The sequence below is a fragment of the Charadrius vociferus genome, unplaced genomic scaffold, assembly GCF_000708025.1.
Source record: "Charadrius vociferus isolate BGI_N301 unplaced genomic scaffold, ASM70802v2 scaffold702, whole genome shotgun sequence".
Taxonomy (NCBI): Eukaryota; Metazoa; Chordata; class Aves; order Charadriiformes; family Charadriidae; genus Charadrius; species Charadrius vociferus.
In genome coordinates this window covers 102,231-122,425 of record NW_009647433.1, presented here as the reverse complement: position 1 = coordinate 122,425, position 20,195 = coordinate 102,231, and the positions used below count along the sequence as shown (strand labels likewise).

The following is a 20,195-nucleotide window of genomic DNA, read 5'->3' as shown; positions in this document are numbered from 1 at the left end:
TGTCAGACCTCCAGCGAGTTTCTAAGAAGATTTTCCTACTGACATAAGATCTGATACTCTAAAAAACTTCTGCATCATGCAAAATCTAGGTAAAACACACTCTTTGGTTTAGGTGTAATTCATTTTAATATTGACTTTAAATTTTATGTCCTACTATAAATTCTGAAAATTACATCAGATACAATATATTACAACATGAAAAGTCATCCAACCCCTAAACTATCCCATTAAAATGTTAGTATTACACTCTCTATTTTCTAATTTTGAAAATGAAACCTTAACAAAATGAATACATCCCTATGGAAAGTTTCCATTTAGACTAAATTATAATTTCTAGTGGAGAAGTGTGCATTTGGAGGACTTCCAGTTGCTTTCAATTTAAGGAGCCTTTTCTGTAAGTAGACACACAGTTAGCAAATGTTTTAGACACATGAGCTATTTTATATAAATTGTACAGCAAACACAGCTTGTATCAATTCGTCGGGCCTTATTTGCAGAAATGGTTTATCCTTCCCCAAAGCCTGACTATTTTATACTATACAACTGAAAACTTCTTTGCCACTTAAGCTAGTGTCTTTCACATGCAACTCCTTTCATGAGGTGGCTGGCAATGACTGCCAGTGTCTTGTGAAATTGCAAGTCAGTTAAATCTTCAGCAGTTGTAATTTATTATCTCATGAACCTTTGGGAAGGTTTTGAATGACGGATGATGCAGAGAAGGCGGAGTTGCTAAATGCCTTCTTTGCTTCTGTCTTCACTGTTCGGGCCAGTCCTTGTGAGACCCAGACTTTGCAGGTAACAGAGAAAGTCTGGGGGAAACAAGACTATCCCTTGGTTGACAAGGAGCACGTTAAAGATCAGTTAGATAAATTGGATATACATAAATCCATGGGGCCTGATGGGATGCACCCTCGTGTGCTGAGGGAGCTGGGGGAAGTCATTGCTGGGCCTCTCTCCATTATCTTTGAAAGGTCCTGGAGGACAGGTGAGGTGCCTGAGGACTGGAGGATAGCCAATGTCACTCCAGTCTTCAAAAAGGGCAGGAAGGATGACCCGGGAAACTACAGGCCGGTCAGCCTCACCTCCATCCCTGGGAAGATGATGGAGCAGCTTGTTCTGGGAGTCATCTCAAAGCACCTGGATGAAAAGAAGATTATCAGAAGTAGTCAACATGGATTCACCAAGGGGAAGTCATGTCTGACTAATCTGATAGCCTTCTATGACAAAGTAACTAGATGGGTGGATGAGGGGAGGGCAGTGGATGTTGTCTACCTTGACTTTGGCAAGGCTTTCGACACTGTCTCCCACATCATCCTCACAGGCAAGCTTAGGAAGTGTGGCTTAAATGAATGGACAGTGAGGTGGATTGAGAACTGGCTTACAGATAGAGCTCAGAGGGTTGTGGTTAGTGGCGCAGAGTCTAGTTGGAGGTTAGTAACAAGTGGTGTCCCTCAGGGGTCAGTACTGGGCCCAGTTTTGTTCAACATATTCATCAATGATCTGGATGAAGGGATAGAGTGTACCATCAGCAAGTTTGCTGATGACACAAAACTGGGAGGAGTGGCTGACACGCCAGAAGGCTGTGCTGCCTTACAGCGTGACCTCGCCAGGCTGGAGAGTTGGGCAGAAAGAAACCTTATGAAGTTCAACAAGGGTAAGTGTAGGGTACTGCACCTGGGGAGGAATAACCCCATGCACCAGTACAGGTTGGGGGCTGACCTGCTGGAATGCAGCTCTGTGGAGAGGGACCTGGGAGTCCTGGAGGACAACAGGATGACCATGAGCCAGCAATGTGCCCTGGCGGCCAAGAAGGCAAATGGCATCCTGGGGTGCATCAAGAAGAGTGTGGCCAGCAGGTCGAGGGAGGTCATCCTCCCCCTCTACTCTGCCCTGGTGAGGCCGCATCTGGAGTACTGTGTCCAGTTCTGGGCTCCCCAGTTCAAGCAAGACAGGGAACTGCTGGAGAGGGTCCAGCAAAGGGCAACAAAGATGATTAGGGGACTGGAGCACCTTTCTTATGAGGAAAGGCTGAGGCACTTGGGTCTCTTTAGTCTAGAGAAAAGAAGATTGAGGGGGGATCTTATTAATACATACAAATACTTAATGGGAGGATGCCAGGGGGATGGGAGCAGTCTTTTTTCAGTGGCGCCCAGTGATAGGACGAGGGGTAATGGGCATAAACTTGAACATAGGAAGTTCCATCTTAACATGAGAAGGAACTTCTTTACTTTGAGGGTAGTGGAGCACTGGAACAGGCTGCCCAGAGAGGTGGGGGAGTCTCCCACTCTGGAGACATTCAAAACCCGCCTGGACGCTGTCCTGTGTAACGTGCTGTAGGTGACCCTGCTCTGGCAGGAGGGTTGGACTAGATGATCTCCAGAGGACCCTTCCAACCCTAACAATTCTGTGAATTCTGTGAATTCTGTGAATTATGACACCACAGTTAGGGGTCATAACTTCAGCAGCTTGTTCAAACCCTTTTCTGTTTACAGTGAGACTTTGGCTGGTAGACCTTATTTTTAATGGATAAATAATCATAGAGTAGTCATAAAAGAATGGTGCCTACAGGAAAAGTGAAGAAAACATCTCCAAAAGTGACTTAACTGTCTGTAAACGCTATGATGAAATTCACTTCCATCTAGACATTGGATAATGCCTCAGGCAGGCTACAGTGAAGCCATCTATGTCTGGCCTCTCCCCCCAGGTCCTATTCAGCCTTCCCACTTTTAAGAGTGTGCCTGGCTCTTGGTGTTTTGCAGCAAGACCTGTGTTACTCTTTGTTCTTTGCCAGATCTTCTGCTTCGCTCCTGTCACTTTCCTCGGTGTCACTTCTGGCATCTTTTCTTTTCTGTAGGAAACAAAGACGATTTAAATGAGCTGCAAAACCTGTGTCATAGTATATATTAAAGGGGACTAGTCCTGTTTTCATTCACAGCACTGGTGTGTTAACCTGTCAGCTAAAATAAAAATAACAGGCATGATCATGTCCTTAATGCCAGTGTCCTCTCCACTGTCCCTGCATTCGGACTTAAACTACCAGAGGTTGACTTTGTTGTGGTTTCACCTAACTTTTGAATGCTATTTTTTGTCACCCTAATAATGTTCTTGTAATGTGACCTTATGAAAATAAGTTAGTATTTATTCTACATATAGTTATTCTGCATATTTTTCTATACAGTTTATTACTACAATGCTCTGAAAGTCAACGTGTATTTGTCCAGTGAGCATATTGACTGATCTCCTCATTTTGCAGTCATCTACAAACTTTATCACAAACTCCATCATTTCCTTCAGAAAAACTGTCTACCAGGTTTACCTGTTTGCTCCTTCCTTACGCCGCTTTGGACATACCAACAGGTCCCTGTTCTACCAAACGCATACTGAAAAGCTGTTAAGCAGTGAGGAGAAAGGACTGTGGATGACTCCCACGTCACTAGGACACAGCTGCGAACTAGAAGGGAGTCGCTGCTCTGATCTCTGTGGGCAAAGGTATCCACACAACTCCCAACACGTGACTTCAGAAGCTCTTGGGCTGTTTGTTGGGCAGTCCCATTTCTCCTACCCCTTCCCTGCAGGCATGCAGAAGTCACCCTGGATCTCATGGTCTCTCACGAGTGGCACAGAGGGAGACAAAGATTTTTCATACCGCACCATGGAGGATGACACTGAAGATCATCTGGATGATTAGATAGGACCAGAAAACGTGTAACAACTGCAGGATCATCAGGAAAGTGTTTATCACACAGCTTATGAGGAACAACTGAAATTTCGTCACAAAGTAATAGTATGTGCTGTGGGAAAGAGAGAGGGAGAGACAAATCAGAAGACACAAGACTAAAGCAGGCCAAGTACCTTCACACTTACAGGGGTCAAGTGTCTTTCTGGGCAACTACTTGGCTCATGTGTCCCCAGGGCAGAGTCTGATGGATGTGCTCCAGCCCTTAATCAAACTAGCGGTAGTTTGGTACAGGTTCCCAAGGAGGTAAAGGCCTGAGATGTAGCCGGGCCAAGAACTCCTCTAGTTTCAACTTGTTCTCAAAAAACCCACAAAGACCACAGTAAACATCAATACAGATGAGTTTGGAACACTGATCGTGTGATTAATGCATAAATAACAGTGGCTTTTCCAAAACTCATTTATCAAAAAACAATGAAAGTTGTGCATACAAGGAGTCTCATGCATACATTGCCCAAGCCAACCACTTTATCCCATAAATATGACAGTCTAAGTGAGAATTCTCTGACCCTCCCTGCTAGGCAGCGTGACTAGGCAGCGTGGCTGCGTGGCGGTGCTCTCCCTTGAGCTGGGACACCTCTCAAGGCTGCTCAACCGCAGATCTTTGGTAAGTAACCAATATCATGCATAGCCCTATAGGTAACTTTGCTTTTGCCTTGGTAACACTGACTGCATGCTGAATTGATATTAATGACCAACTCTGGATCCAGGCTCCACTGAGCAGGAGTTCAGCAAGCAAGGGGGTCCATTTTTAACTTCATGACTCAACAGGAAGCTGCCCCTTACTCTTTGTGTCCTTGGTCTCTCTGTGAATCATTCTAACTCAAGTGTAACTCAATTTTCCTTTGTATGTTTTCCCATGCAGTAATTAAGAGAGTGAACTTTGCTAGCAAACTGTTCTAAGTTGCACTTTTGCAACATCATCTTAAAACCGCTTTGCTAACACTTTTGACAGTGGTTCTTTGTGTGATCTAAATCAGCCATTCGCAACACAGAGCTGAGCTGTGCTCAGACTGCACCATCAGGCTTCATGCTCTGCCTAGCTCTCGCAAACCATGTCCCAGGTCTCACAGGACCTCCAGGAACTCTGTATTAAAATCATGAACAATGCGATAGTCTTTGCAGACAGGTCTGTTATCGGAAACCTGCAATGCTTCCCAGAAGAACCAGGAACTGGAAGCATTTCTTCTAAAATAAATCTGGAGAGGAGCAATGGACGAAAATTAAACTGTAAGGGGACATTGCCACTGGCACTTAAATAAAAATTATAAATGATAATTATGTATTATATAAAAATAATAATTATATAATTATTATAAATTATTTTTTTAACTGAAGTTATGGAAGAGTTGGGGGTACAGATGAAAAGTTGGGCAGGGCATTATACTTGGCAGAAGTCAGAGAAACTGTTATCATCAGTGATGGGGACAGAAAGAAGGAAAGCACTGGTTTGGAAACGGAGCAGACAGAACAGAGCAGTTCAGCACAGGAGAGAAATGACAAATGCTAGGATGTGTCCTCTTCTGCAAGTTATCTAAGACATACTAGAAGCTGGGAAACATTGGATAGAGTGTGTATTTGCTCTGCTCTTGCTGTCCAGGACATTTGTTTCGTGCTGCTGATGCAGACAGGTGCTGATCTCGATGGACCCTTGGTCTGACACAGGACATCTGTTATCTTCTTTGTTCTTATGATACAGCTGGTTGAGATAGTGGGGCTTGACTTTTTGCAGTGGAGACAACCGAAGTCACAGTTCACAGAATGGTCGGGGTTGGAAGGGACCTCTGGAAATCATCTAGTCCAACCGCCCCACCAGAGCAGGGGCACCTACAGCAGCAGTTGCACAGGACAGCATCCAGGTGGGTTTGGAATGTCTCCAGAGTGGGAGACTCCACAACCTCTCTGGGCAGCCTGTGCCAGTGCTCTGCCACCCTCAAAGTAAAGACGTTCCTTCTCATGTTAAGATCGAACTTCTTATGTTCAAGTTTGTGCCCATTCCCTCTTGTCCTGTCACTGGGCACCAACAAAAAGAGACTTCCCATCCCCCTGGCACCCTCCCTTTAAGTATTTGTAAGCATTAATAAGATCCCCCCTCAGTCGTCTTTTCTCCAGACTAAAAAGACCCAAGTGCCTCAGCCTTTCCTCATAAGAGAGATGTTCCAATCCCCTAATCATCTTTGTAGCCCTTTGCTGGACCCTCTCCAGCAGTTCCCTGTCTCTCTTGAACTGGGGAGCCCAGAACTGGACACAATACTCCAGATGTGGCCTCATCAGGGCAGAGTAGAGGTGAAGGATGACCTCCCTTGACCTGCTGGCCCCATTCTTCTTGATGCACCCCAGGATGCCATTTGCCTTCTTGGCCGCCAGGGCACATTGCACTTCTTGGCCGCCAGGGCACATTGCTGGCTCATGGTCATCCTGGTGTCCCCCAGGACTCGCAGGTCCCTTTCCACAGAGCTGCATTCCAGCAGGTCAGCCTCCAACCTGTACTGATGTGTGGGGTTGTTCCTCCCCAGATGCAGGACCCTACACTTGCCCTTTTCATAAGGTTTCTCTCCACCCAACTCTCCAGCCTGTTCAGGTCATGCTGTATGGCAGTACAGCCTTCCAGCGTGTCAGCCACTCCTCCCAGTTTTGTGTCATCAGCAAACTTGCTGATGGTACACTCCATCCCTTCTTCCAGGTCATTGATGAATATATTGAACAGGACTGGACCCAGTGCTGACCCCTGAGGGGCACCACTTGTTACTGAACGGTTATACTAGTTTCTTTCTCAGGAAAGTTGCCTCAAGCTTTTATTGCTTTTCTCTCTAAGGGAGCCATTTCACCACCAGAATCTGGGACTTGTTATGCAAAGTGAGCCCCAGGCATCCAAACTAAATGGCAGGAGGACCAAACTTCAAAACTCAGTATCTTCAGTGCTGATATGGAGCCAGGGCAGGAGCAGAGGACAGCAATGCGGACTCAGCCCTATGTGTGTATAACATGTCCCATTTTAGAAATTCTTCTGGCCATAATAAATGAAATGTTTTGTTTTGAAAGAAAACAGAACCCTTAGACTATAATGCAAGTGTTGTGGAATGCACTTCTGGGAAGTTAACCAGGATCACCTTTCCCAGGCAACTTGGCAGTGGTAAAGAAAGGGGAAAAATTTCAGCATAGTTAAAGGCTGGGAGTATGGTCAGATATGCGTAGGCAAAAGCCTTTTTCCAAGACTGGTGCCCATGTGTGGCTTCTGGGGGTATCATTGTTGATACCCTCCCAGCACGTCAAGCATCCTACCGTCTGAATCCTTAGCTCATGATTTTCTTGCTTTATTTCAAATAGGTGGTGGGTCACCTTAAATTACTATGCCATTGTTTTTATATTAATTTTATCTTAATAAAGCTTTAAGCAGGCCTTTCTTAGTCTGCTAAGAAATTCTTGGGAAATTATAACCAGTACACTTTGTAGGAACCAGTGTTTGCAAAGGAAGGAGGCCACTTCCTACACGCTGAAAGAGTCAAACCAGGTCTTAAGGAGGAGTAGAGGAGAAGAAGGATTAACCTCAGACTGTGGTGGGATGTGGCTTTAAGCAGATGGAGAAAGACAGTCCTAAAACATTCCCAGTGCCACAATAGTTAAGAAGTCAGCTGCTGGGTCTGCATGTATGCATCTTGTCACAGCTTGAGACAGCCCCAGGTGAGTTCCTGCCTGGGAGATACAGTGAGAGCATGGGAATGGAGGGGCAGAGGCTGTGGCTTTAGATTAATTATTTTAGTTAATGAATTAAAGACCTGTTTTTTTTCTTTTTTTCCTTGGGTTCCTCAGTTCCAGTTGGATTAGTTTTTGAGCTTACCTGTAGCATTCTGTTCCTTGCCTTTCCTTCCCTCAGCATGGAGGGTCATCCCTCCAGAAGCTCAAATAGCATGTAACACCCATGTTCAGAGAACATTAAAACGTAACTCACATTAACGGGAAAAGGACAAGCCGGGAGATGATGAAAACCACAGCAAAAACAATAAAGACTGCTTCGCAGACCCACTTCCATTTCATGTAATGGAGCATCTTGGCAAGCTGTAGAGAGACAAATTGCTGTATGTCCCATGTGCCTGTGTTCTCCTTGGGGGCTGAGGGATTTCCCATGTCCTGCAAGGGTTACCAGGCTTGTAGGGATGTCTCACTCCCTGTGCATTCGCTTACTTTTCCCCAAGGGCAGTTAAATCTGACACTTCCTAAATGCACTGGCACTGTAGTATGTGTGACCCACTTGCGTGGGCCACCGGATCCACGTGCATCAGGCACACAGTTCCCAGTGCTACCCACAGACATGAGCACAGATCTGCATTTCTGGGTGAGGGTAACTCACCTCTAAAATATAATCAGAGGCATCATGGAGCAGCATGACTATCATCCCAAACCGTACAAGATTGGCACAGTAGGAGACAAAGATCAGAGTGATGGTGGCGATGTGGTGGATGATCTGTTCCTTGAAGTCCTGGCAGGAGAACAGAGATTGTGTGTCACTCTTACCTTGGCCTGGCAGCACCTGTTCCTGGATGCTGCTGCCTCACTAGGACATGTCAAACACCTCCATGAAGCACCAGTGCTCCCCACCATGCTACAGCTCTCTGAGGTCCCGCGCAGTCCCAAGAATGAACATCTTTATGCCCAGTTTATGGAAACCCAGATAAATACCAGTGAGGTACACATTGTTGCAAACATGCTAGAAGACATATTATATAAATTTTTCCATTAATCAATCTGCCCTTACAAAATTCCTTTCTTAATACCTCATGTTTTCCTCCCAGACCCCTCCACTGTGTACTGAAGAGGTTTTTGTAATGACAGTAGATTGCCCCTGGCCTGGGGCAGGTCCTATCCACTAGCCATAATGGAGGCAGCTCTTCAACCTCCCTGTTGCTGCCCATGGAGAGGGACCAACGGAGATGGGGTGGAGATACTGCAGGTGGGGAATATGCCTTCTCACATGCCTCATGTAAATAGAGGACCTTGCTGGTGGTTCATGCCTGCATGGACAAATCTGTACCTGCAGAAAGGCAATGTTTTGGGGTATGGGAAGATGACTCCTGAGTGCTCTATGGAGGGATCGGAAAGGGCAGCTCTGGCTCCGGGCAAGGGAGGAGGGATTGGAAAGGGCAGCTCTGGCTCCGGGCAAGGGATGATCACTGCCAGGAAATGGGTTCCTGCTTCTTCTGGGAAGCATTGCAGGTGTCCAATAACGGACATGTCTACAAAGACTATTGCAGTGTTGGCAATTTTAATAGAGTTTCTGCAGGTCCTCTGGAGTTAGGCAGAGCCAATCTCCAGGGAAAAACATGTAGTTTCTCAAAGAGAGAAATGATTGTCAAATTAAATAATCAAATGAAGCTGAGGTTGAACCTCAGCTTGTGCAGTTGAACTGCACAGCTCTGTGTGATTTCCACTGCAAATCGAGGCAAGGGCAACAGTGGATGCTGGGTCCATGGGTCCCATGAGGCCACCTCATCCCACACTGCAAAGCCACACATGCATCTACAGGATGCTCATCACAACAGCCCAGCTCCCTCCAATCAGGAAGACACAGCCCTGAGCAGGGCAGCACCCTGACACCACAGCTGGGAAGGGCCATGATGCCATGTCCACCCAGTGGCTGTCCCTTGGTCAGGTGTGGGGACACCATGTCAGCCCCCAGTGCTTCCCTGGCCTAGCAGGCAAGAAGGCCATGCTGCACATGAGCAGGAGACGGTGCAAGGTGGGATATGAAAGCTGCAGAGAGCTCATGCGCTCAGAGGTCTTCTCAGTAGCATGCATGTATTGTCCTTTGCACCCCCAGGGAGCTGACAGCAGGCAAGGGGGCCAACCAAGCCAGCGGGTTGCAGCTGTGCTTCTGTCGCTCACCTTCCTCTTCACATCGAAGGGCAGGGTGGCCACCAGTGAGCAGTAGAAAGAGAGCTCCAGCAGGTAGAACCAGCCCAATGTGGGCGGGAGAGGCTGCAAGACAAGTGACAGTCAGTGTGACACCCCTGCCTAGCCCTGGGGGATGGGAGAGGGAAGGGTCTTCCCGGGCAAAGCCCCTTCATTCAACCCACGTTTGGGACAGCAGGGCTTGGTCATGCCTAAATTTTCATGTTCCCCATTACCGAACCATTTGCTGATGCACTGTCAAGCCTGGTCCAAAGCCAGGACCAGCCCTGGCCAGTCTGCAGAGGGACTGAGAGGAGCCAGGGGTCTCCCCTCTGCAAGGGATCAGAGATCTCTCATCTCCATCCCAGCTTCAAGAGGTTAAGGGATGTCCTGACCACCTGGTCCCTTTTGTGGCCACACACACAGACCCTCTTGCAGCCAGGCTTGGATTACAGAGAAACTCATCAAGAAAAGGTGCCTGCTCAGGGCAGAGACTCTCCATCCGCTATCATACGGAGTACCTACAAGGAGCTTGTCAAGAAGACAGAACCATGCTGTTTGCCATAGCGCATGATGTAAGAGTGAGAGACAGCAGGCATAAGTTGAAACAAGAGACGTGGATGTAAGGAGAAACTTTTTCGTCATGGGGGCAGTCAGTGGAATAGATTGCCCAGAGAGGTTGCTGTCTCCATCCTTTGAAGGTTTTCAGAACTACACTGGAGAAAGCCCTGGGTAACCTGGTCTGATCTTGCAGCTGAGGGCTGCGAGCCGGACGTTGGACAAGAGACCTCCTGGCCTCCCTTCCAATATGAGTTATCCTGTGATTCCATGTGCTTGCTGCTCACCTGTTGTGGAAATCTCAGCCAGCACACGGTATGGTCCCAAAACCAGGGCTTCTGTGCAGAGAGAAGGCAGCAGTAAGAACCCATAGCCTTTCAATGACATGTAATGACCGTTTGAAGAAGTACTTCCAGAAGTCAGTGTGCCCATGCTAGATCCAACCTGCCTTTGAGCTTTGGAAAGAGTGGTTGACAAAATGCATTTGTCATTTGTGAATGCACAGGATGTCACATGGAGGGTCTCGATATGCAGTGGGCAGCAGGCACAGCCAGGACAGGGTCTGCTCTCAGCTGAGATGCAAGGGCTGTGTGTGGGTATCAGTGGGGAATCACTTAACACAATGAACCAAGGCAAGGAGAAAACCATGGTAACATGACTGACACCTAGCCAGGTCCATACAGGGAAAGGGGGACTTCTGCTGGATCAGGATTTGGGATGATTCTGCTCCACGACCCTGAATTTGTACTTCTTTGGCTTTGGACTCATAGTCATGGTCACACTTGATCTTTGGATAGGCTCTTTGAAATGGCCTAGGATCATTTGCCTTATTTGCCATGAACGAAGAACGCTTGAAAGGTGTCTCTCCACAGCGTCACCCTGCTCACATACTTACATCATACAGGAGAGCCAGCCCAGAGAAGAATGAGGTGAAATAGAATGTAAATCTCCAGCTAAAACAGAAAAAACAAGAAATTAAAACTTCCTCCAGAGCTGCAATAGCTCCTCTGGCTGTGCCCAGGATGCTGCAAAACCCAGAGGGGAAGCTACGTTTCTTTGGACAGGGATTTGCAGAACCTCAGCTCAGTTTGCACATGCAACGCACGTGCTGTTAAGGCAACAGGATATCCACAGCCCTCCCAGGTTGTGCTTCGGTCTGTGCTGTACCCAAATTCCTGGCATACTCCATCAGCATTAAACAGAATGCAGCATGACTACCAAGACGCCTCTACCTGTCTCCCTTTGTTATGTGGGTGTTTGTAGATCACCTATGCAACTGCTCATATACCGCAGCCTGTGGAAGGCACCTAATTTTTCCCAGTGATGGCACAGGAATACTGGGAGGTTTATTAATTTCCTCAGAAATGCTGCAGTGTGAAGCACTGAACAAGCGCTCAGGAGAAGAATATATTTTTTAAAAGCATAATAACAAGATTCAAGCACTGAATTTTTTCTAGAGGGGGTGGGAGATTAGATCTCAGTAGGGGTCTTTGTGTACATACAGCATTAAACCTCAAGCTGAAAACCAGAGATAACCTGATTCTTTTGATTGAGACACCTGGTGACGCCTCTCTCCATTCTGACTCCATATATTACTAAGATATGCAGGAAGATTTCATATGAGAAAGCAAATTGCTTGAGGAAAAGGAATGCTATGAAGATTTCAGTGCTTTCTGGTGTTTTTCAGTTTTTACATCCCTCTGTTTATGGCTTACACTGCCTACTAATTGCACTTCATGGATTTATTTTATGTGCAATGATCCATGCAGAGGATATTTTAAAATTTTAATTCTGTATCAAGATCATCTTGAAAAGAAGTTTGACGCATTTTGCAAATAGCATTGCTGCTCAAAATCCCTCCAGCATCTGAGATTTAAACCTGATCTGCATCAAGGCCAGTGGACTCTTTTGAGGCAACTTTAACTTTTTAAAGTTAAAAGTGGAAAGGAAGGAAGGATGAAGGTGGCAGTGCTGCATGGTGGCTCTGATGCCAGTGCGTGCAGTGGTGGGATCCAGCCTCATGGTACAAAGTCTCCTTTTGTAGCCACAGCTGGTGGTGGTGTCCTCTGGGATTGTGTTTGGGGCTAAGGACAGGGCAGGGGATAGGGATGGTGTGCAGACCTTCTTGGAGGTCTCCATCACCAAAAGCCTCTGCTGGCCCTCCTACCTGGCCTCGCAGAACTTCTTCATCAGCCTGGGCCGGTCCTGCGCCCGACGGTGCCGGAACCAGGTCTCCACCTTTTTGACTGGCAGGTCACTTTGCTTGGCCAGTGAAATAAGGTCCCCCTAGAAAATAGATCAGGGAAACAGGACTTAGTCTTCCTAAGGCTGTCTGTCCTCGTGTGGGTGAAGAGCTGTGTTCCTGCAGGCTGCCTCTGCAGGTCCACGTTTCCCTGAACATCTTTCTTTGGGGAAAAAAAAAAAAAAATTTCTATTTGCATTTGTGAACTCCCAACTCAGCCATTTAAAAACTGCAATTCAGTCATATCTAAATGCAGGTTGAGAAGGAAGCACAGGCTCTCCCTGGTTACATTTTTGCCATCTGTACCCAATGGCATTCAATGTCTTTGATATAAAAGTCTAAATACAATTTTTCCACCTCTGATGCAATTTTGACTGATAATTATCAGCTACAGATAGCAAACATGAAGATAAAAGAAGTTTTAGCTTGTAATGATAAAGAAACAAGCACATAGATCACTCAGTAATGTCAGCAAGAACATCCAGCTGTTTGAGTGACTGCACATTCCCAGGCTAGAAAGCATCATTTCCAACACACTCTATTTTATGTATTAATTCCAAATAAAACTACTTAACCTTGAGATTTATAAAGTGTGATTAAAATAAATGTGAAGATGAACTCATAAGCATTTTTAAATTAATCTGACAAAGCTTCATACAAATTTAAGTCAAAAATTATTTTTAAAACCATCAGTGTGACTTCTGACACAGGCCCAAAGAGTGAATGGAGTTAAATCCATCTGGCAGCTGGTCACAAGTGGTGTTCCCCAGGGATCGATGCTGGGGCCAGTTCTGTTTAATATCTTTATCAATGATCTGGATGAGGGGATCGAGGACACCCTGAGTAAGTTTGCAGATGACACCATATTGGGCAGGAGTGTGGATCTCCTTGAGGGTAGGAAGGCTCTGCAGAGGGATCCGGACAGGCTGGATTGATGGGCAAAGGCCAATGGTGCAAGGTTCACCATGGCCAAGTGCCGGGTCCTGCACTCGGGTCACACCAACCCCATGGATGCTACAGCCCGGGGGAGGAGTGGCTGGAAAGCTGCCCGGTGGAGAAGGGCCTGGGGGTGTTGGTCAACAGCCGGCAGGATATGAGCCAGCAGTGGGCCAAGGAGGCCAACAGCATCCCGGCCTGTATCAGCAATAGTGTGTCCATCAGGACTGGGGCAGCGATCGTCCCCCTGTACTCGGCACTGGTGAGGCCCCACCTCAAGTGCTGTGTTCAGTTTTGGGCCCCTCAGGACAAGACAGACATTGAGGTGCTGGAGTGTGTCCAGAGAAGGGCAGCAGAGCTGGTGAGGGGTCTGGAGCACAAGTCCTGTGCAGGGCAGCTGAGGGACCTGGGGGTGTTCAGCCTGGAGAAAAGGAGGCTGAGGGGAGACCTTCTTGCTCTCTACAGCTCCCTGAAAGCAGAGGGTAGCGAGGGAGGGTCGGTCTCGTCTCCCAAGGAACAGGCGATGGGACAAGAGGAAATGGCCTCAGGCTGTGCCAGGTGAGGTTTAGATTGGATATGAGGGAAAATTTCTTCATGGAAAGGGTTGTCAAGCACTGGAAGAGGCTGCCCAGGGCAGTGGTGGAATCGCCATCCCTGGAGGTATTTAACAGAGGGGCAGACATGGTGCTGAGGGACATGGGTTAGTGGTGGACTTGGTAGTGCTGGGTTTACAGTTGGACTCTATGACCTTATGGATCTCTTCCAACCTAAATGATTCTATGATTCTGAAGGACTTGTAGTTCTGTTAAAAATAAGGAGCCTTATCCACAGACTCTACCCAAAGGGGGTGATGGCTGTGTCCTTAACAGAGCCAGCATCTCTCACACTACCTGCTGTATTTCATACGCAGCAGCTCAGGGGGTGCTGGGATTGCAGCTGTTGAACACGTTGGAAGATGCTGAAATATTTGCTTACGTATCTTCTTGTATCTCATTGTTTGCCTGGGCTCTTGGGACACAGGGCACACTCACCTCCTTTGGGGTCCTGCCCAGCAGAACATAGAAGCCTTCCAGCGTGGCATTCGGCTGAACTTTGGGCCTCAGCTTGTCACTCACACCCAACCTCCTGCCCAAGGGCAGAGCTACAGTTCTGGAAGAGGAAAGAGTTCAGCCAGGAGAGGATGTGTGTGCCTGCACTGCGAGCCAGGGTCAGCCAACAGAAGATTCTGCCAGTGCCGTATCCTGTGCATGCATGCACTGCACTGCACCAGGGGTCCCGCATGGCTCCAGGTGCTTACACACCCAGCCCAAGGGGACCAGCTCTACCCCAGCTATGTGTGCGTAGCCCAAGGGACCCAGTACTGCTCCAGGGGCACACACGAAGCCCGCTGCCTTTTGTCAGGTCAATGCTCTTTCTTGAGAGAGACGCACTGGCACCAAAGCAAAGGTGAGGAATGCTGGATGTGCAGTGAAGACAACAATAACAACTACAAAGTAAGCAATAATTAACTCCTCTGCTGAGGCCCTGAGATGCTTTGTATTTCTGTGTTGGAGCACGCGCTGGTCCCCTTTACAACGTCCCAAGCAGTCCAGACCATGCCATCAAATCAGCCTGCAAGTGTCTGAGTGTCCCATGTGCTCTGTGCCTGGGTACCCAACACTGCCTGCAGCGAGAGCCAAGCACAGAGCACATGAGGATATGCTGGTTCCTGTACGAAACCTCAGCAAGGCTCTAGTGGGAGGCACTGGTTTCTAAAACCTTGCTGTTTCTAGGAAGCCAGGCAAGTGCATCATCTTTGAGGGAAGACCTGATGACCCTGGAATTAGTTCTGGCTTTTCATACAGCCCGTCTGCCACAGCTTCTCACACGCCTGTGCACAGCAGGGAGGAGCCAGCTCTCCAGAGAGATGGGCCAGTGCTCCCCCGGCTCCTCTAGGCCACAGGAGAAAGCTCATGTCCCAGCTGAGGGCAGCTTTGCTGAGCAACCCCTGCCTGAAGCCCCGCTCTGCCTGGCGGGGAAGCACCTCAGCAGGTCTGTCCATACTAGCACACCGCGCCACTTCAGTCAGCTCCCCAACCTTCTATGTGTGAGCTTGGTCTGCACCTCCCCATGTCAGTCTCTGTGTTCCCGGAAAAGGGGCCCAAAGCCCATTCTGAACCCATCTCCTGTGCCACATGGACCTGCCTCGCTTCCACACACAAGTCCTGGGGAGATGCCAGTTGGTCCTCAGGGTCCCCAGGGAGTACCATTTCCTTCAACTAGGGCACTGGAGTACATCATCTCTGACTGCACTGGGGATCTCTGGTGTTGGGAAGAGAGAGCAGGGCAGAGCTGGGCAAGGAGGAGTGCTGTGAGCAAAGTGGTCCCACAACGAGCTCCAAGAGCCATGGTCATCTCCTCCTTCTGTCTCCGTGCTGAGAGCTGGGGCTCAAATAGCACCTTCGGGAGCATCCTGTAGGATCAGGCTGAACCCTGGCTCAGCTGGGGGCTCCCATCACTGATGTACCCAGAAAATCCCTTATCTGTGTTGCAAGCTCCCACTTGGACTCTCTCCAGAGGGACCCTACACCCACAGTTGAGGTGTGACTGAGTGACAGACATCTTGCTTATTATGCTAATACAGGTTAGGTTACAGGTACAGGAGAGAGGGAGGGCAGGACAAAGAGCTGCCACACAAATACCATATGCCACAAAAAGCAGAGAGATTCCAGTGCTCGCGGGGACAATTCCCTGTCCATTTTGTAGTGGTCAGTAAGCAGGTAAGGATTTGTCTGGAGCAACCCTGCAAGACACTGGTGGCAACTAGCACAGGAGAAACCAGATTTGCTGCACTCACCTTTCAAAGATGCATCGGACAATGATCAAGAGCAGGGCACCAGGGATGCAGAGCAAGAGGTCCTGAGGCTGTGGGTAGTGCATGTCTGCAGAATCCTTCATGTCTTCCCAGGTAGCTCCAGGTGGCAGCCAGTATTTATGGTACCACAACCACTCTGAGAGTCCCATCCTGGTCAAAATGGTGGGCACAGAAAGCACAGGCTCTGGGAGTCAGCAAGCAGGTAGCAGCAAGGCATAAAACTCACTCCTAAATCAGGATTCCCAGCTCAACAGCTTGTCATTCGTGTTCCCCACCTCTCAATCCCATGAGTATGACTTCAGAGTAGTTGAAATAGCATCACTTGTTCTGACCTGCCTGTGAGCTTGGAGGTGGGGTAAGATGTCCTAGTACAAGAAGGTAATTTAGTGGGTGTCAAGGAAGTGGCTAACTTCAATTACACTCTGCTGCACAGATAAGTGAAGTCCCTACCTGGTGACAAAAACAGCAGGGGCTTCTCTCTTGCTCCCTCTTTCTACCTGCTTTTTTCTTCCCAGGCTGCAAAGCCCTCACCTATTAATCAGCTCTGACCCCTGGCAGAGGGTGTGGATGGAGGTCTTGGGTGGGTGAGACTGGCCACAGCCACTAAGATCTTCTGGCACCCTTAGGGCCCCAACAGTCTCGGTTTTGGTTCCTCCATCTTACCCAGCAATGTCCCGTGTCCTATTTGCATTTTGAACCATTTCATACTGAGCATTAAGTTGATATATTGCTCCCCGAAACTATTCTGAAGAGCTAACACTCAGCTCAGCACGTCAGGACACTTTCTCGTGTGCACCACATCACTCTCCTCCATATTCAATTTCACTTGTGTGAAATTATCACCCAGTCTCTCATTACCGTAAACCCTTCTGCAACTGCTTGCAGTCAGTCTGCATCATCATCGTGATGAGTAACTTTCATTATCAGCCAATTCTGCCATCTGCCCTTCCTTCCCCCTTTGCACCTGCAACAATGCATAGCTGCGAAACATCCCTGTTGGTCTCTCATGGTAACCTTAGGTGGATTTTTCTAAGTCTGTGGTGAGGGACCTTTCTGAATGCCTTTGCAAAGCTGAGTAGGTGGCAGAGTCTCTCCTCTGCACGTGCTCACTGACTCTTCGGGATAACTCCAGCAGAACGAGACATAATTTCCTCATACACAACCTATGGGGACTCTTTCCTATAATATTATGTTTGTGTGTGTTTCCACAAATTCCGTAATTTTTTACACTTTGTACTGGTCTGACCAGTCTGGATGTCAGACAACAGATGGCTGTAGATCCTCACATTCCCACTTGGAACCTTCTTAAATTTTTCTGATAACAAGATGATATGAAACAAAAAATGCCATTCCACAGTTGGTAGTTTAACTCCTTTTAGTACCAGTTTCCTCTTGACGCTTGAGTGAATGCCACTTGAAACTAAATAGCAAACTTGAAGGTTTGCTATTATTCAGTTAGTCTGTTTGCTATATAACATCTTCTCACCCAGCAGCTTGAGATGGATCCTTTTGGGATGTGGCCTCAGCAAGATGTCGGGTATTGGACCCTCTTTGAGCTTCTAAGCAGGGTAGTCATACGCAGGCAGCTCGTTCATTTTTTTGGCTCTAGCCCGATCTTGTCTCAGTGTTCTTGCTATATGCCTCGACCATCTCTGACTCTTGCAGTCTTTCCAATGTTTCAGAGATTGGTATTGCCTTTCAAGTTGTTTCTCAAGATATTTCTTGGCCTGTTTATTGCATGTTCACATTTATCTGCCAAAGTTACAGGCCCTTTCCACTTTCCTTGTTCAGACATGACTTCAGCTTTTTGAACAATGCCTTGCTGTTTCTTAGGGACGCCTTTACCTGCAGGCACTGTGTGTGTTCTACACATGCAAATGAGAAAAGCAATGGCTTTCAAAGTATAGCCATCCAAGTAAAAGTTCCCTTGGGCGTATGTGTCTAAATGAAGAAATGTGGTGGATGCACATCTCTGATGTTTCCTGAGTGCGAGCAGGCGGAAGGGAACAACTGTGCCAAACTGCTCTTAAAACAAGATCCAAACCAGCACTAGATGTCCATGTCTACTGGAGTCAACAGATTCACATCAGCCATAATTTGGGGCTAGGACAGCCAGATGCCAGCCTGGGGGCCATGCTTTGCCAGTCCTCGACTCACCTACCACACAGCAGCCTGGGAGCACCAGTAAACGTTCTTTTTCTCGTGGCTCACCTGGAGCTGGACACCTCATCTCCCACAGCTGTGTGATAACATCAAGGGACACACACACACTGTGTGATGCACACCTCCCCTGTGCACATGGGCTGAGAAAGATACAGGGGAAATAGGTTCCAATTCTGCTGTGGTACCCAGTGCTCCATCTGCTTTGCTGGGTTTTTCAGCAGACAAGTGACAGCCTTGCAGCAGGTCTTCTACAATGGCTTCTCTAAGCTGGGGGCTGTGCTGCCCCTAGCATGGAGGAGGTGGAGGGAGTTGATACTCTAAATTCATAAATACTATCACAGCACTCACAAGCTTCCAACGCTGGAGTAGACGTAAAGTGAGAAGGTGGAGCAACGTGGGGAGGAAGCTGATTACATACAGAGCTTCTTTAAGCTTTAGCAAGTTGATGGCAAGAAAACAAATTCAGCAGTTTATCTGCCCCAGTGACTCATCACTGCCATGCGCAGTTCCTCAGCTAAAACCAGCACTGAGTAGCTCTTAATCAAGTCCAACAGCTCTCCTGAATCCTTGATGTATCCTTTCACAAGAACCAGATTTGCCTCCTAATGAGCTTATCTCAATCTTCAGGGGGACAGCAAAGCCCTGAGGATAAAATTCAGCAGGTATCAACATATGTCTGCACTGGCTCCACAGTGCCCTGTGCAGTCTCTGGGAAACATGCTGCTCCTCAGGTGACAGGTGTTGTGATTTTACAATAGGGATCTTTCCTAGCCTTCTAAAACCTCATGAAAAAGAACAGACACTATTTTCTCTCCTCCTATCCTTGCAAACCCAAAGAATCTCCCCAGTGCTGCAGTCTTGGACTTGCCACTGCCCTGGCAGCACCAAGTAACCTGGCCCACCTCCAGGTCTAGTGTAGGGGTGCTCCAAAGTGTCTCTTGTTCCAGGACCAAAGGCAGCTTTATCTAGTAGGAGACCGATCAGGTAGCTGCAGTTCTCCACTGGCATGGCGCAATATGGCTGCATGTCCTGGGTACGCAACATCTGCTCCACACATGCTGCACATGTATCGACTTTGGCAATGGCACCCATACACATCTCCCTCATCACATGTTCACCTAGAAGGTGCAGCCAGCCAGGTTACCTCCTGCTAGTTAAAGAAGTAGACAAGAGCCCAGACAATCAAACTTTTCAAAAGTAATTTATAAAGAACATTTATATTCAGTAGTATAAAATGATATATAACCATCTCTCCTAAACACATCATCTGCAGAGGAGCGGCAAGATTGTAGACTCAGATTTAAGAAACACAATAGTATACAGAACATGTACTTTGAACTTCAAGTTAGCTCAAAGTTTTAGAGACAAACTGTCTTCAGCAAATAGGAATTTAAATGACAATGCAGGAACAGATGCTCTTCTCCCAGAGCATCTTACTGCCCTGGAATCACCCATGCTGGAACCACTTTTTCCCCTCTGAAATTATCCAATGTATTTTGACTGAAACCTAAAATAAGCACATACAAGCTCAGATCAAAGCGCTCTCAGTCACATCTCAGGTGAACTGAGTAGATTGCTGAAAACCCTCTTGTCCTTCTATGCCGTCACGTGCCTTTTAATTTTAAATGTGTGCACCACCTTCTCAAATCAGGCATTTCCTTGGTCCAAGTCCCGTCCCCACCCCCTCCCAGTTAGTACTGGCCCTTACTGGGCACATACAGGGAAGTGTCTGCACAGCCTTGGCAGTCTAAGTCCCTGCACTCATTAGAGTGAAACTGGTAATACTTTGGTTTCATAGGTTAATTGATCTATAAAACAGA

At 47.6% G+C, this 20,195-nt stretch overlaps 1 protein-coding gene across 1 annotated transcript; it reads right to left on the bottom strand.

The window, feature by feature from the left end:
- Positions 1 to 2,770: 2,770 nt before the first annotated feature.
- On the bottom strand, positions 2,771 to 16,361 carry LOC104282509 (ceramide synthase 4-like). Its single transcript, XM_009880609.1, has 11 exons — positions 16,195 to 16,361; positions 14,390 to 14,507; positions 12,348 to 12,466; positions 11,076 to 11,133; positions 10,468 to 10,518; positions 9,617 to 9,709; positions 8,085 to 8,213; positions 7,692 to 7,792; positions 6,782 to 6,795; positions 3,647 to 3,795; positions 2,771 to 2,848 (listed from the first exon to the last, which is right to left on the bottom strand). The coding sequence occupies exons 1-11, from the start codon at positions 16,359 to 16,361 to the stop codon at positions 2,771 to 2,773; spliced, it is 1,077 nt and encodes a 358-aa protein (XP_009878911.1).
- Between the last annotated feature and the right edge of the window lie 3,834 nt (positions 16,362 to 20,195).

Excerpts from the sequence above, each read along its gene's own strand:
- LOC104282509 (XM_009880609.1), bottom strand. The coding sequence starts at position 16,361 with ATGGGACTCTCAGAGTGGTTGTGGTACCATAAATACTGGCTGCCACCT. Across the intron at positions 14,508-16,194 it reads GTCCGATGCATCTTTGAAAG|AACTGTAGCTCTGCCCTTGG; the intron begins GTGAGTGCAGCA and ends TTCCTCTTCCAG. Across the intron at positions 9,710-10,467 it reads GGCTGAGATTTCCACAACAG|CCTCTCCCGCCCACATTGGG; the intron begins GTGAGCAGCAAG and ends CTTGTCTTGCAG.